At 36.6% G+C, this 13,752-nt stretch overlaps 1 protein-coding gene across 1 annotated transcript; it reads left to right on the forward strand.

Moving 5' to 3' along the window:
- The first annotated feature begins 1,480 nt into the window (after positions 1-1,480).
- DLL4 (delta like canonical Notch ligand 4) lies at positions 1,481-13,163 on the forward strand. Its single transcript, XM_053474511.1, has 11 exons — positions 1,481-1,570; positions 1,688-1,924; positions 2,444-2,483; positions 3,531-3,806; positions 6,412-6,472; positions 8,127-8,257; positions 8,546-8,715; positions 9,894-10,113; positions 10,869-11,583; positions 12,247-12,355; positions 12,847-13,163. Exons 1-11 carry the CDS (start codon positions 1,487-1,489, stop codon positions 12,850-12,852), a joined length of 2,049 nt encoding a protein of 682 aa, XP_053330486.1. The 5' UTR covers positions 1,481-1,486; the 3' UTR covers positions 12,853-13,163.
- The last annotated feature ends 589 nt before the right edge of the window (positions 13,164-13,752 follow it).

The following is a 13,752-nucleotide window of genomic DNA, read 5'->3' on the forward strand; positions in this document are numbered from 1 at the left end:
AGTTGTCTGTTTTCCTTACAGGTCAGCATAAGCATCGACGAGACAGATAATAGCTAAATAAAAAAAAAAATATGATAAATTAAAGCTGCCACTGTTTGTTATATAAGTAGGAAAATAGCCTCACTGTGTATATTAGACAGGTTGAATAAAAATATACTCTATTCTATACCGTAAACAAACAACCAACATTCTCTAATACGCTTTTTACTTTGATACAAATTTAACAAAAAATAATGTTGTGTGGCGACGATCTAAGAAAATATAATTTTTACATAGCTTATATCTAAAGCAGATGCCACAACCCGACCAGACAACTCCCAAAAGACTGTAGATATAAAGCAAGTAATAAAAAAACATTCATCAATGGGTTGAATGGCATTCTAGATTAAATATTTATATTTTGATATGAAAGGTAATTCAATGTAACCTAGAAGCTGTTGTTTTCTACAGGTGATTCAATGGGTTTACAGCTTTATGATCTGAGATAGTGGAGCGACAGCTAGTGCTCATTAACATACAGCTGAAAGCTTTATCTGCCCAAAGTGCCCCCTCCTTCTTCTCCCCTTTTTAACAAGCACATGAAAGGTCCTCTATGTGCCTGGATTTAATGAGAGGCACGCGACTCAACAATAAGCCCATATTGCAATCAAGCTGGAGTTTCAGTGGCACACGCCACCCCAAAGCCAGGTGTGTGTATGTTTTTTGACCTCGTTAAATGTAAATGCATAACTCGAGACAAAGTACCGTGCAAATCACGCTCAATCATCTCATGCCACTTTCCAATTCCAGCTGCATTGTAAATTAAAGGTTCTTTTCTGTTGTTGAGAACTTATTGCAGAAATTAATTCCATTGCCAATAAATGTATGTTGCATACGTGCTTAGTAATGCAGTGTCTTGTTCTAGGGTAGAATGTAAGCTGCAACAATATTAGTGATTTTCCTTTTTTTTTCCTGAAACAGCCTGATTGTAAGGGGGGGGATACGAATATGATCGTTGTAAATATAAGAACAGATGCTTGGCTTTGTCATAATCAGATAGGCTCGTTGGTGGTCACTGCAGCAGAAGGGCATTAATTCTGGGTTGGAGTTCCACAGAAGATAAAAGGGGGCGGTGTGCTGTGTAAATGACAGGAGCGTAATGAGCTTTCGATAGAAAGCAGCAACACTATATAAGTAGCTAGAAGAAAAGCAAGCTCTCCATTTGCCAAGCGCAGCTCACTGGGAGAGGATTATTGGGACAACAAACACTAGAATCAGTTCACTCTGTTGAGGAGTTACTCTGTTGTTGGGACCATTAATTCTAAGGCAACCCCGCATGGCTGGATGGTGGATTTATCTCTAGATATCTACAACTGGATTACACCTCTGCCTTTGGTGCTGAGATCTTTTTTTTTTTATTCTTTTTTTTTGTTTGAGTACTCTTCTTTTTTTGTTTTCTTTTTAAGACATTTGAGGAATATAACCCCTGCGAAGAAACATTTTTTTGATGGTTTCCAATCACAAGAAAGAGATGAAGATGGAGCCCAATTGCATCTTTGGGCTGGTGTTTCTCTTAGTGATTGTACAGCAGGTAATAGCAATTGAAAGCTTTTTTTTTTTTTACTAGGTCCCTGGTGGTCTTGATTAAGTGATGTGAAACTGTGTGCCAGGGGGATCTGATCAGAGGTCTTGTGTATTTTTCTTAAAGGTTTCTAGCTCTGGTGTCTTCCAGCTGGAGCTTCATGAATTTAAGAATGTCAATGGGGTGCTGGCAAATGGGGGGTCGTGTTTGCCCAACTGCAGGACCCTCTTCAAGATTTGCTTAAAACATTACCAGACGGTGTTATCTCCAGGACCCTGTACCTTCGCCAGTGTGATCACCCCAGTTCTTGAATCCGACTCCTTTCCCAACAAAATCAGACTGCCCTTTAACTTCGCATGGCCGGTGAGATCCGCATTTTGTCATTTATCGCCTTATATTTGAGTTCTTCCTTTTACATAAGATATATTCTTACCTGTTTTCTATTTTTTCAAGCACACGTTGGGTTTGAGAACTGAGCATTTAAGTAACAGTAAATTATATACATAATCTATACCACAACTAAAAAATGAATACATTTTATATGTGTGAGATCTATGTATTAAGGTAAAGGTTTCAGAAATTAACAGCAAGCACACAATATTTGTTTTGTATTTTTATTTTCTATGTGCTCAGAAATAACATGTTTGGTAAGGTGTTGAAAGCATTAAAATGAAATCCCATATGGCCTAAAATATATTTTTCTTCCAAAAAGATGCAGTAAGCAGTAATACCCTATGCAAGTAGATTAATTAAACTGTAAATAGCACCATAAATATGATCTGCTTGTGTGTTTATGTATACTGCACTTAATTGTAATTATTATTGGCGTTACATTATATTTACATTTATGTTAAGTGTTTTTATGCTTTTTTCTGCCCTCAGAAAACCTTTTCACTGATTATTGAAGCTTTTCACTCTCCAGGTAAATATTTTAATTCAACAGACACAAGATGGCGATATTATTCCACTAATTACAATGTACAGTTGCTTACATTTATTATTGGATGAAGCGTTTATATGTTGAATTGGCATTAATTTCAGATTTATCGAAAAACTTTAATCTAAGTTCAAGATATTTTCTTTGTAAGATAAACATCAGTTTATACTTTGACATATACATGTTTTCATATCCATGTTTTCATATCCCTCCGTACCTAATCTCCAACACAATTGCATTTCCTCCCGTTTATTTTTGGCGTGGGAAAGAAGTCCGCTCTTTGGTGAGAAAACCAGAAGTCTGCCAAATTGTCCTGACTGCCTTTTCCTGTATTTTACACCTTTTTTCAAATTCCGCCCATTGGAAAAGAAATAATGGCTTTTGGATGTTTTGCTGACATAAAGGAAGAGAATATTTCAACAAAACAATTCTCACGTTGAAAATTGTTCTGCAGGGCGCATATTTAGCTGCAACCCAAATTCCCAAGTCAACACTGCACTTGTTTTGTATATTTGTTGCAAGAGCAACACATTTTTTTGTTTTTTCAAACATTTATGTAAATACTAATACAACTATTCCTATATATATATATATTGTTTAAATAATTAGGTGGATCTCATAATCAAACCTTAAAAAAATAAATATGGGTGGGCTTCCACACCATGTTTTCTTTTCTCAAGTGGAGGTCAAAGCAATAAATGCTAGTGATCCAATTCTTTCAAATTATGTTCACTCTGTTCTGTTTTTAATCTAATTTTTTGGTTCGGTCCTCCACAATTTATCTATTTTCTAACATATAATTCCTGCATGAACATTTCAAAAGTCCTGACGAATGCCATTAAAGTAGTGCTTAAAAACCCGCAAAACCCGCAAGTCCTTTTCAACTCATTTTTTGTGGCTTGGAACTGGCAATAGGGAATAATAAGAGTGCATAATCCTTGTAGCTAATGGGTGGCAAAGTATGAACTATGTGACTTTCCCTTACACTTGCTGGTGTTTTGTTCCAACGCAATTGTTTTTCCTTTTCTTTAGCGGTCCAAAGTGCCTCTCAAGAAGAACTACTGATTAATCGATTTGAAATCCAGAATTCACTGAATGTGGGCGAAGAAGGGCCCAAAGTTGTCCTGTTCGGAAGGCAGCAGGTTAAACTTGAATATTCTTACAAAGTTGTCTGCAGTGAACACTACTATGGAGAAAGCTGCTCTAGACTCTGCAAGCCCCGTGATGATCACTTTGGGCACTACATTTGTGAACCTGATGGAAGTGTGTCTTGTCTGAAAGGATGGAGAGGAGAATATTGCACAGAACGTAAGATAATTATGCCTTTTCTTTTTTAACCACACATATGTAAAATGTTACCTTTTTAGCAATGCACGCTTCACTACACCCAATTGACAAGACCTTTTTTTAAATAACAATTTTAAAAAAGACCATTATCTACTTCACTTTAGTTAAATTAACCCCTTAAGGACAGTGGGCGGTCCCTAAACCCATTGAAAACAATGCATTTTGAACCATTGTCATTAAGGGGTTAAAATCACAATTTAGCATGTTTTTTTACCTCAGATATGCCAGCTTGTGGACATTGTCGGTAGTCCCATAATACAGATCCTGTCTGTGGATGATTCAGATGTTCATGAGCGAAAAATGAAAGATTTATGTGTTTCGTGTAGAGATAAATAACAGAATCTAATTTACGCAATCTATCTTGCTGCCCCCCATTAAACTCATTGGAAACTTGCACAGTTATCATAACATACTTGAGGTGCTAATTTATGATGAGATGGAAGCCAAATACAGTCAATGAGATAGTCATTGTTCGCAATTCAATAGAAACGCATTATGTGTTTACCTTGTGTTGGTTTATACGAACAGCCAGCATACAAATCTGAACAATAAAAGCACAATGAGACCCTGTTCCAAATGATGACAATCTAATCCTGTGTCTAGGGTAAAGGAAGTAACTTGGCAAGAATAACCTTGAGACAAACCTACTGTGTTGTTCATGTAGTATTTGAACAAAATATGTAGATTAGCATATTTTACCTTTATAATCTTGCACCTTGCACATAGTTTTTTTGTTTGTTTTTTTTAAAGATATTCCAGCCAGTGTTAAAAATATAATATTTGGTGTGTCCAGGGGGGCAGACCCTTACATTTAAGGAACGTAATTAACATATTGATAAGAAGGAGAATAATATATTTTATGTATATGATAATATTTTTCAAATATAATCCCAGCTGATTGTTATACACATTATTGTGACTTTTAGGTTTGTACTCCACTCTGACACAAACCTATTATCCTAACAATCTCATCATCATCATATCTGTGAATGTGTCTGATTTGACCTCAAGTCTCTGGATTTTTAGCAGTGTCTTTGAGACTGAGTCTATGGAGCGAACTACCCTTAGAAAAGGCAAGTGGGGACCCCCCCCCAGCCTTGGGCCCTGCAATTACAATAGCCAGGAGCTGATTACCAATGGTGCAAATGGGGCATTTTCCCCAGGGTCCCTGGTGGCAAGCCCCTCCGACCTGATCTGCACCTGACAAGAGCCCTGTAGGTTCTGTACCAATAGTACACCACTTCTACCGCAGGAGCACCTGTGTAGGATGTCTTATTTAAAGCTCTCTGCATCTCTTATTTACATTACATAATATTATATATAATTTGCGTCCATGCCTTGGTAATGATCTATATTTATATGTTCAGTATATCGTGTCTTGGTAAGGCTAACCAAAATCACAAACTCATTTTTAGTGTGTGTTCAAATATTGAAATGCATATGGTTATAGCTTCCCGACCTAGAGGTACTGAGATATAACATATGGAAATAAGGAAACTGATGAAAAGACAACTAAGCAAAGACCCACTTGTACATGTGTAATGTTTCCACAAAACAGCCATGCTAGTCACAGAGGGGTGCATCCAGACTGCAAGGACTATGCTGTGCCTATAATGTGGGTTAATTAAAACTAAACTGCAAGTATAAGAAACATGTACCCATTTAACCCCTTAATGACAAAGCCCGTACATGTACAGGCTCAAATGCATTGTTTTCAATGGATTTATGGACCGCCCATTGTCCTTAAGGGGTAATGCAAATTTGGTGCAAGCATTCTTTAGTTATTGGTGATAGAAAATGAGACTTCTGTTGCAAGAACAGTACTTGTATCTTAAACCAGCAACAGTTGCGTGGAAAGCTGTGTTAAAACAAACTCAGTAGGGGTATTCCTCAAGTAGCTTGCATTGGTGTTAAAACCTAAAATACTGGTAACCAAATAAATGTAAACCATGTGTAGTTGAAAAGAAGTTGTCCAACTGATGATGTCTCAGAACTATTGGACATGGATGTCCAACAACTGTTGGATGTCTACTTGAGGACTACCCGTACTGTAAGTTATCAATTCAAGATCTTTTTACATAAAAACTTAAAGTGGACTTGTCAACTCCAAAGTATCAGTAAAAAAAAATAGCATCTTTAAAAGAATAAAGGAAATAATAATAACATTAATAAGGCTGTACATACTAGATAAAGGGTAAATATAGCCATATTGGCCCAAGAGAAGATTGAGTCTGTGTTGAAGCCGATACCTTCAATTGGGCCAAAATAGAAAAAGATCTAGTAAAAGTAGATGGAATATAATGGAAGGGTTTGGGACATGCCACCGAGAGGGCATTTACTAAAAATAAAACCTCTGGGATGGTATTTCATCACAAACTACCCCTGCATTTGTTACTAATAGCATGATGAGTACTTCACAAAGCACAGACAAAAATAGGTTTGCAATTATTAATAAATGTATGTTTAAGGATGGTAAGTTCTGTTCAGTCTAAGTTGTGTATGCTAAACATGAAGTGCGCCATCTGTATTCGCTGAAGTTCCAACTCGCTTTCATCTGTTTCCACAGCGATATGTCTGGAAGGATGTAGTGAGCAAAATGGATATTGCAAGAGTCCTGGAGAATGCAAGTGAGTAGAATCTTACTTCTAGGCATCATTTACAAACATAACTTTTTTAATAAAATGATATGAAAAAAGGACACTGCAGGTGAGAAGCACAAAGTATCTGCATGTTGTACTATTTCTAAAATAATATGTGACTTTTGTACAAGTCATGTCACACAATGCAAGAAAGCAACAATTCGTTTTATGGGTTTTAGTATTTGTACATCAAGACATCACTTAGGTGATTTAGTTTTCATATTTTTTTTTTCATTGCAACAAAACACCCGTAAACGAGTAGAGAAAAATGCATTCGACAAATTGTAAACAATCTACATAAACAAAACTTTTGTGAGATTATGAGAGAATGGCAGAAGTGGTTCAATACTTGCTAAACAAGCATAATAGGTACGATGGTCACCTGTCCAAGATAAATCACCTTGTGTCCCAGAAAGAATGTATCTGCCTCTCTCCATTCTGTTTTCACCATTCTCTCTCTACTCTCCCTCTTCTGATTCACATTTTTTTCTCTACTTTGCATTCATTAATCTTGTATTTCTCCATTCTACCTCATATCACCCTCTTCTTCCTCTCACTCTTTTTATTCTCTGTCCTTTTTGTTGTATTTCTCTCCCCTCTCCTTTCTCTCTATTAAACTAAATCTTGTAAGTGTCACCAGGTAAACCAGGACACCACAATAATATGTATTTAAATCTAAATAAAGCTGAGCCTCACCTTGGTGGTTGAAGTTAATAAGGTTATTTTAAATACCCACTCGTGTCTACGCAGCGTTTGCAGAGTTGTATTTATGTGGACAGCAGCCAAAGCCAAGCTAAAGACTTACCTCATCTTCACATGGGTCCTCTTTTTAGCTGCTGTGGCATGACATCATATACTAATGCAGAGCTGGGGATGACAACATATTGTAAATGAGCTGCATCCCACCAGGGAATCTGATCACCCAATAGGTGAATTGGCACTGGTAATGTGGCACAAAGGCTGCGCTCCCTGTCTAGATCTGCCAACCTAAGCATAGCCTAGACCAGAATATGCTTCTGGGTGTTGCTTCATTTATGGCCTTCATTCAGTAAAAACCGCAGCTTACACAAGCTTGATAAAACAGCGCATATGCGCAAGTACTGTGACACTGTGTCGTAAAATTGATATATGGTTTAGGCCCCACACAGAAACCATACGAGGAAGATGAACAAATAGGACACTGAAATATTTTCTTTAAACATAGGCCCCTGCCTGGTCTGTGGCCTGGTCCTAGGGGACCCTCATGATCTCTTGATGCATGCTTTGATGCTGACGCCTCCAACAACAATTTTGTAATTGTGTCTATAATATGGCTGAACTGCTTATGTCCAAAGCTAGGGTTTATTGGATCCATAATATAACTGCATATGATTGGGTTTCCCATGTGTGGAATGACATATTCAGAGACACAGAAGGCATTCTGACCCGATGTATGATATGTATGAATAGAAGGGAGGGCTCAACAACAGGGACCCAGGAATTTGTGTTATTTCTGTTTCCAAATTACAGTCCGTGTAGTTATGTAGGTAGTTATGTAGGTAATGTATGATACTAGAAGCAAAACATTATTGTCATTTATTCAGGCTTTAGCAAAGATTGTTTAGAACCAGTGCCTGATTTGATAAAGATTGTATTCTTTTAGTTGTCATTCAGGCTGGCAAGGACGTTTCTGCAATGAATGTATTCCTCATAATGGATGTCGACACGGGACTTGTCAAATCCAGTGGCAGTGCATCTGTGATGAGGGTTGGGGTGGCCTCTTCTGTGATCAAGGTCTGTATTTGTTATTCCTTATGTATTAATATTCTATTTTTAATAAAACAAATGTTAGTATTCCATATTAGCCTGCTTAAAAACTATTTATGTGCGCTGTAGTGACCTTGATACAACTTGGACCTCACCGTTTAATAATGTCTATACTATGTCTGTCTGCTTAAGAAGTGGTCAAACAATAAAAACTGGTTCTGCTGTAGCGCGTTCTCCAATGTGAAGGTTATGATTTATGTAGTGATTTTCTTTCTTCATGAACTGCTTGGTATTTATATGCTTGTCGTATTACAGATTTAAACTACTGCACCCACCATAAGCCATGCAAAAATGGAGCCACGTGTATGAATACTGGACAGGGCAGCTACACATGTTCTTGCCGGGCAGGTTTTACTGGCGTCAACTGCGAGGAAAAGATTAATGAATGTGACAGTAATCCTTGCAGGAATGGGGGCAGTTGTACGGTAAGAAACCTTATTAAAAAAAAAATGTAAAATCTCTGAAATGTTGTGATACAAAATATCATGGTTGTTAGAATTTAAGACAGATTTAACCAAACAGTAAACTGAATTTGGAGCCATCCTTTAAAGCCAGGAAAGTAAATATCCATAGTCTATATGCACAGAAGAGAGACACTATCAGTTTAGGAGCCATGTACCTAGTTCTTTCAACCTCTTTAAGAGTGATTAGTTTTGTAAATTAGGCAATTAATATATGGCATGGACCGGAAGGAGTACAAAGAGCATTTGTATGTAAGGGGGAGACACGCACTAAAGAGTAGCCTTAAGGAGACAGTTTAGTGTCCCTTACAGCCCTTCTAAAGAATAATGCCTATTAAAGTACAAACATTTACAAAATACTGCCCCACTCTGTGGTCTGCCCTATGGTTTCCCATTGAAATCAGTCAAAACAAGGGTTGGGGCTGACCGTAAGTGAATATATCATATGCAGGGTGTATTAGCTGAACATGTATTAGCTGTCATGTGCACAGAAAATAGCAGGAGAAGGGACAAATGCACATGGGAGGGGGTGTTCTGTAGAAAGAATTTGCGAGGACACTGCAAAAACGTAAGGGGAACACACAGCTATTACCTTATTTGCTTGATTATAAGACGAGGTTTTAAATACCCCTGTGTTATGATCGGGGTCGTCTTATAATCAGACCTCAAATAGGTCTGACTATGAGACTAAGATCCAGATCCCCCGCAGCTATATTCAGGCTTTTTCTTTTTTTCCTACATTAATATTCAGATTTGGGGGTCGTCTTATAATCAGGGTCGTCTTATAATCGAGCAAATACAGTATATGCATTACCATGATATAATGGTAGGAGTTCTCTTTAAGAAGGGAGGTGAAGCAGCAGTGGACTGGAATGATAAAATTAGATTTATACCCAAGAAGCGTGGCTTATCTGATACAGGAATGTTTTATTTCCATGTTAATTCATTAATCATTCTATAGACAGAATCAGACTTCTGCATTTCCCTTACACCAGCATGCCTAGTTTTGTTACATTACAAGATTGAGCCTTATACTGTTACCAGCATTTGCTTCTGAAATAATGGGCTGTATACTTTTTTATCATGAACAATAGATTTACCCTGTGGTATTACTAAGTCTGTGTTATGTTTTTTTTCTTTAGGATGTTGAAAGTGGCTATGTATGCGAGTGTCCTCAGGGGTATTATGGAACCCACTGTGAAAACACTGTGTTAAATTGTGCCGATTCCCCTTGTTTTAATGGTGGTACCTGTCGAGAGAGAGAACTGGGCGCCAGCTACTCGTGTCACTGCCCATTGGGATTCACTGGAAATAACTGTGAGAAAAAAGTTGATAGATGCACCCACAATCCCTGCCTAAATGGTGTGTATTTTAAAGTTTTTTTGTTTTTGTTTTTGAACACGTATCACAAAAAATGACTTTAACCATGTGTTTTAACCACTTGTTTTTTGTTTCATGAATAGCTGCTGTATAATGTCGTGGTTGCTTTTTTCTACACATATAAATATAATAATAAAGGGGAACTGTCTTCAACAGAGTTCTTTGCTTTAGCTTGTGCTTTTTTTTGTTTATTAATCAGTGTAATTGTTCTTGTGATACTTTGTTAACCTTATGGAACCTTGGGTGATGACAACCTCATCTAAGCAACATTCTATCCTGATGGTTATCACCAACCCTTTTATCCAGTCTTACACAGGTTGCTGTTCCAATTAACTACAATCTGTTACTTAACAGGAGGGTAGAGATAAAATAAATTATGGAATAATCTCACTGATTAACAAAAATAAAATTTAACAAAATCTTTCCCCATTGTATATACACACAATATAGTATTTTGGGAAGTGTCAGATCCTCTTTACTACATAAAGGTAATATCAAGCATTTTGCACTAAAAAAAACAAGTATAAAGCTATTTTAAAACTCATGGATAAGGAAATGAAATTATGGAGGCTAACTGCGTGTGGGAAATTAAACACGAATGGGATACTCATAAAGTTCTAAATCAGGAAAAAAAGGCAGACTAGATAGGCTGGCTCATGTTTGCCTTCAAATTCTGTGACTCTATGTTCATTTTTTCTATGTGTTTATTAGTATTGATTTTTATTATTTTGTTGCAGGTGGACAATGTCTTATTAATGGTTATACTCGACTGTGCCACTGCGCTTATGGATTTACAGGACCAACTTGTTCAATTAACATAAATGACTGTGCTAGTCATCCATGTTCAAACGGAGGAACCTGCTATGATCTGCTTGGTGATTTCTTCTGCAAGTGCCCTCCAGCATTTACTGGCAAGACCTGTGATAAATTAATCCCTGAGTGCACTCCCAATACCTGCAAGAATGGTGGAACCTGCCATATGGGGCCCTACGACAGTTTCCCTTTATGTATATGCCTTGACAACTACAGTGGAAGATTTTGTGAATCCTCTGGATCCACGACTACAAAAAAAGTTTGGGAGTTTCCTTGGGTTGCTGTGTTTATGGGTGCTGGTTTGGTTGGACTCCTGGTCTTAATGTGTATGATCTTAATGGTTGTCAAGCACTTTCGTCAGCAACCAGTGCAGCACAGTAAAGCAATGAATAATTTATCTGATTTTCAAAAAGACAATCTAATTCCACCAAAACAGCTTAAGAACATAAACAAGAAGAAAGATCTAGAAGTAGACTGTGGTCTACAGAAATCAAACTACAAAATGAAGAACCACTCACTAGACTGTAACCTTACTAATGGTCATATAAGAGGTGTCAGTAGCGTCATTGGAAAAGGTGACAAATTCCATTTAAGTGAAAAGTCTTTTGAAGAAGAGAAGTTTCCACTGAGTTTCCACAGGTTAGACTGCTACTAAATTTTTTAATTTTCTTTACTGGTATATGTGTTACTTATGAACCTGTACAAAGCAAAAGATGTTAAGAAACCATTTTATTTTCTAACGCAATAGGTACTGAACTATTTGGAATTAAAGAATGTCCCTTGGGGCTTTTGTAATTTAAGTAAAATTAGTTTGTAATAACATTGATACATAATACAACCAGAAAAAAATATTATAGGCCAAGTTTGAAAAATACATTTACCTAAGCAATATTTTTTGTCTTTTCTTCATGACATTGAATAACATTTGCTACCTACCAGAATGTAGGATACTAATGGTGGGAAAGTAGCACTGCTCGTTTCTCATGCTAGGCAAACTCTTAAGTAAAAAAAAGTCTGAAATGAAAAATAATGCCAGTTTTCTGGTAGTAATAATAATTGAATAATAAAAATGACAAATGTTCAGATTGTATATTCTGCTAAAGCAGCCATGCATTGTATATATATTGCTGGTTTGGTGGGGGTATACATAAGAAGTAATAGTTGGATCTAGTTAATATTTCTTTTAGTTTTTTAACATTGTCTGGGTGTCTGGGACACCGTTGGCTTTTATTGGGGTTTTAATAATTTTAATGTCGGGTATGTTTGGTGGGTTTCTTATTGAAATTATTTATCTGTTTGCAGTGAAAAGCCAGAGTGTAGAATATCAACGATATGTTCTCCAAGAGATTCAATGTACCAATCAATTTATATGATAGCAGAAGAACGGAATGAATGTGTGATAGCTACAGAGGTAAGAACACTGCTACTGAAAACAACCCATTATGTAGATTTCGGCACAGAGGCTTATCTGCACACTTTAACCCCTTAAGGACAATGGGCGGTCCCTAAATCCATTGAAAACAATGCATGTACGGGCGTTGTCATTAAGGGGTTAATAGGAGAATTCGCTTGCAATTTTAACATTGTAATATGTTTTTCTTTTGTATGCAATAGTTGTAAATATATGATCTGCATTTTATTTGGAGGCATTGGCAGAGTTGCAGGGAGGGAAGCTAGTGATCCATGAATTAATATGGATGAACATATCTAAATTGTCTTACTGTATTAACCTCTACCAGGCGAGGTCATGCAAAGATACCGCACATTTGTAATTAGTGGTTTGGTTATGGGATATCGTGTTAAATCCTTATCATTAAACATACAAGAGCTATTTTGAAGGGTGCGAATAAATACTCAATTCTTTCTTCACATTTCAAATGCTAGTGTCTGCATTTTTCACAGGTGTGAGACAAACGTTGAATCTGCAAATGTGCGGCTTCCTTATTTTCCGAGGACTGCTGAGATTGAAGGAGTGTGCAAGTATGATGTTTACAATTCAGGACTCTGGACTTGAGGTGAAAAATGATTTTTTCCACATGAAACTTGCTGCTTCAGAAGACAATCTTTAATCTGAGGGCGATGAAGACTGTGAATTTACTAGCAGTGATACGAGAGCTTTCGTTATTTAAACTTTTGATTTAGAAGACTGATCAACTGAATGTAACAAAACTGGAGGACATTGAATATACAAGGAAATATGACTATACAGAAAAGAAAAATATGTTAAATGCATTGTGATGGTTTAATGCTACCAGTAGAGTGTCATTTATTGCATAATTAAGTGTCGTAATGTGACATTTTCAACCTTTTGGTGTTGAGAGCAATAGTCATTTAACATGAATTTTGCATCAAGATTGTGAAAGGAATTCTGCATACAACATATGGTTTTCTGCGATGGTATTAGTTTTGTTCTTCGGATCTTAAAAGTGCCATGTCCACAAGCCCACATTGTGATGAGTTATGTTTACTAATATCCCTTGTAGTACCTGCATAGTATTAAACTTTGTTTTAACACCACACATGTCACACTATGAAAGAAAGGTCTTGGGATAAACGAATGGAAACTGCGTCCTAAAAAAAGAAAAAAAATATATAATATAGTTGTGTTTATATGTCAACAATCTGCAGTCAAAGCCTTACACTGCGTTAGAAGCCAATCATGCAAGACATTTTTAATAATTCCTTTTGCACTACAGAGAATTATGGTTATAATTATATTTTCTTCTTAAAATAAAACTGTATAAATATGTTAATGTGTATTTTTTATAACTTTTACCCTGAACAAAAAATGAAAATACCCCATTTTGA

Source organism: Spea bombifrons, chromosome 9 (assembly GCF_027358695.1).
Source record: "Spea bombifrons isolate aSpeBom1 chromosome 9, aSpeBom1.2.pri, whole genome shotgun sequence".
Taxonomy (NCBI): domain Eukaryota; kingdom Metazoa; phylum Chordata; class Amphibia; order Anura; family Pelobatidae; genus Spea; species Spea bombifrons.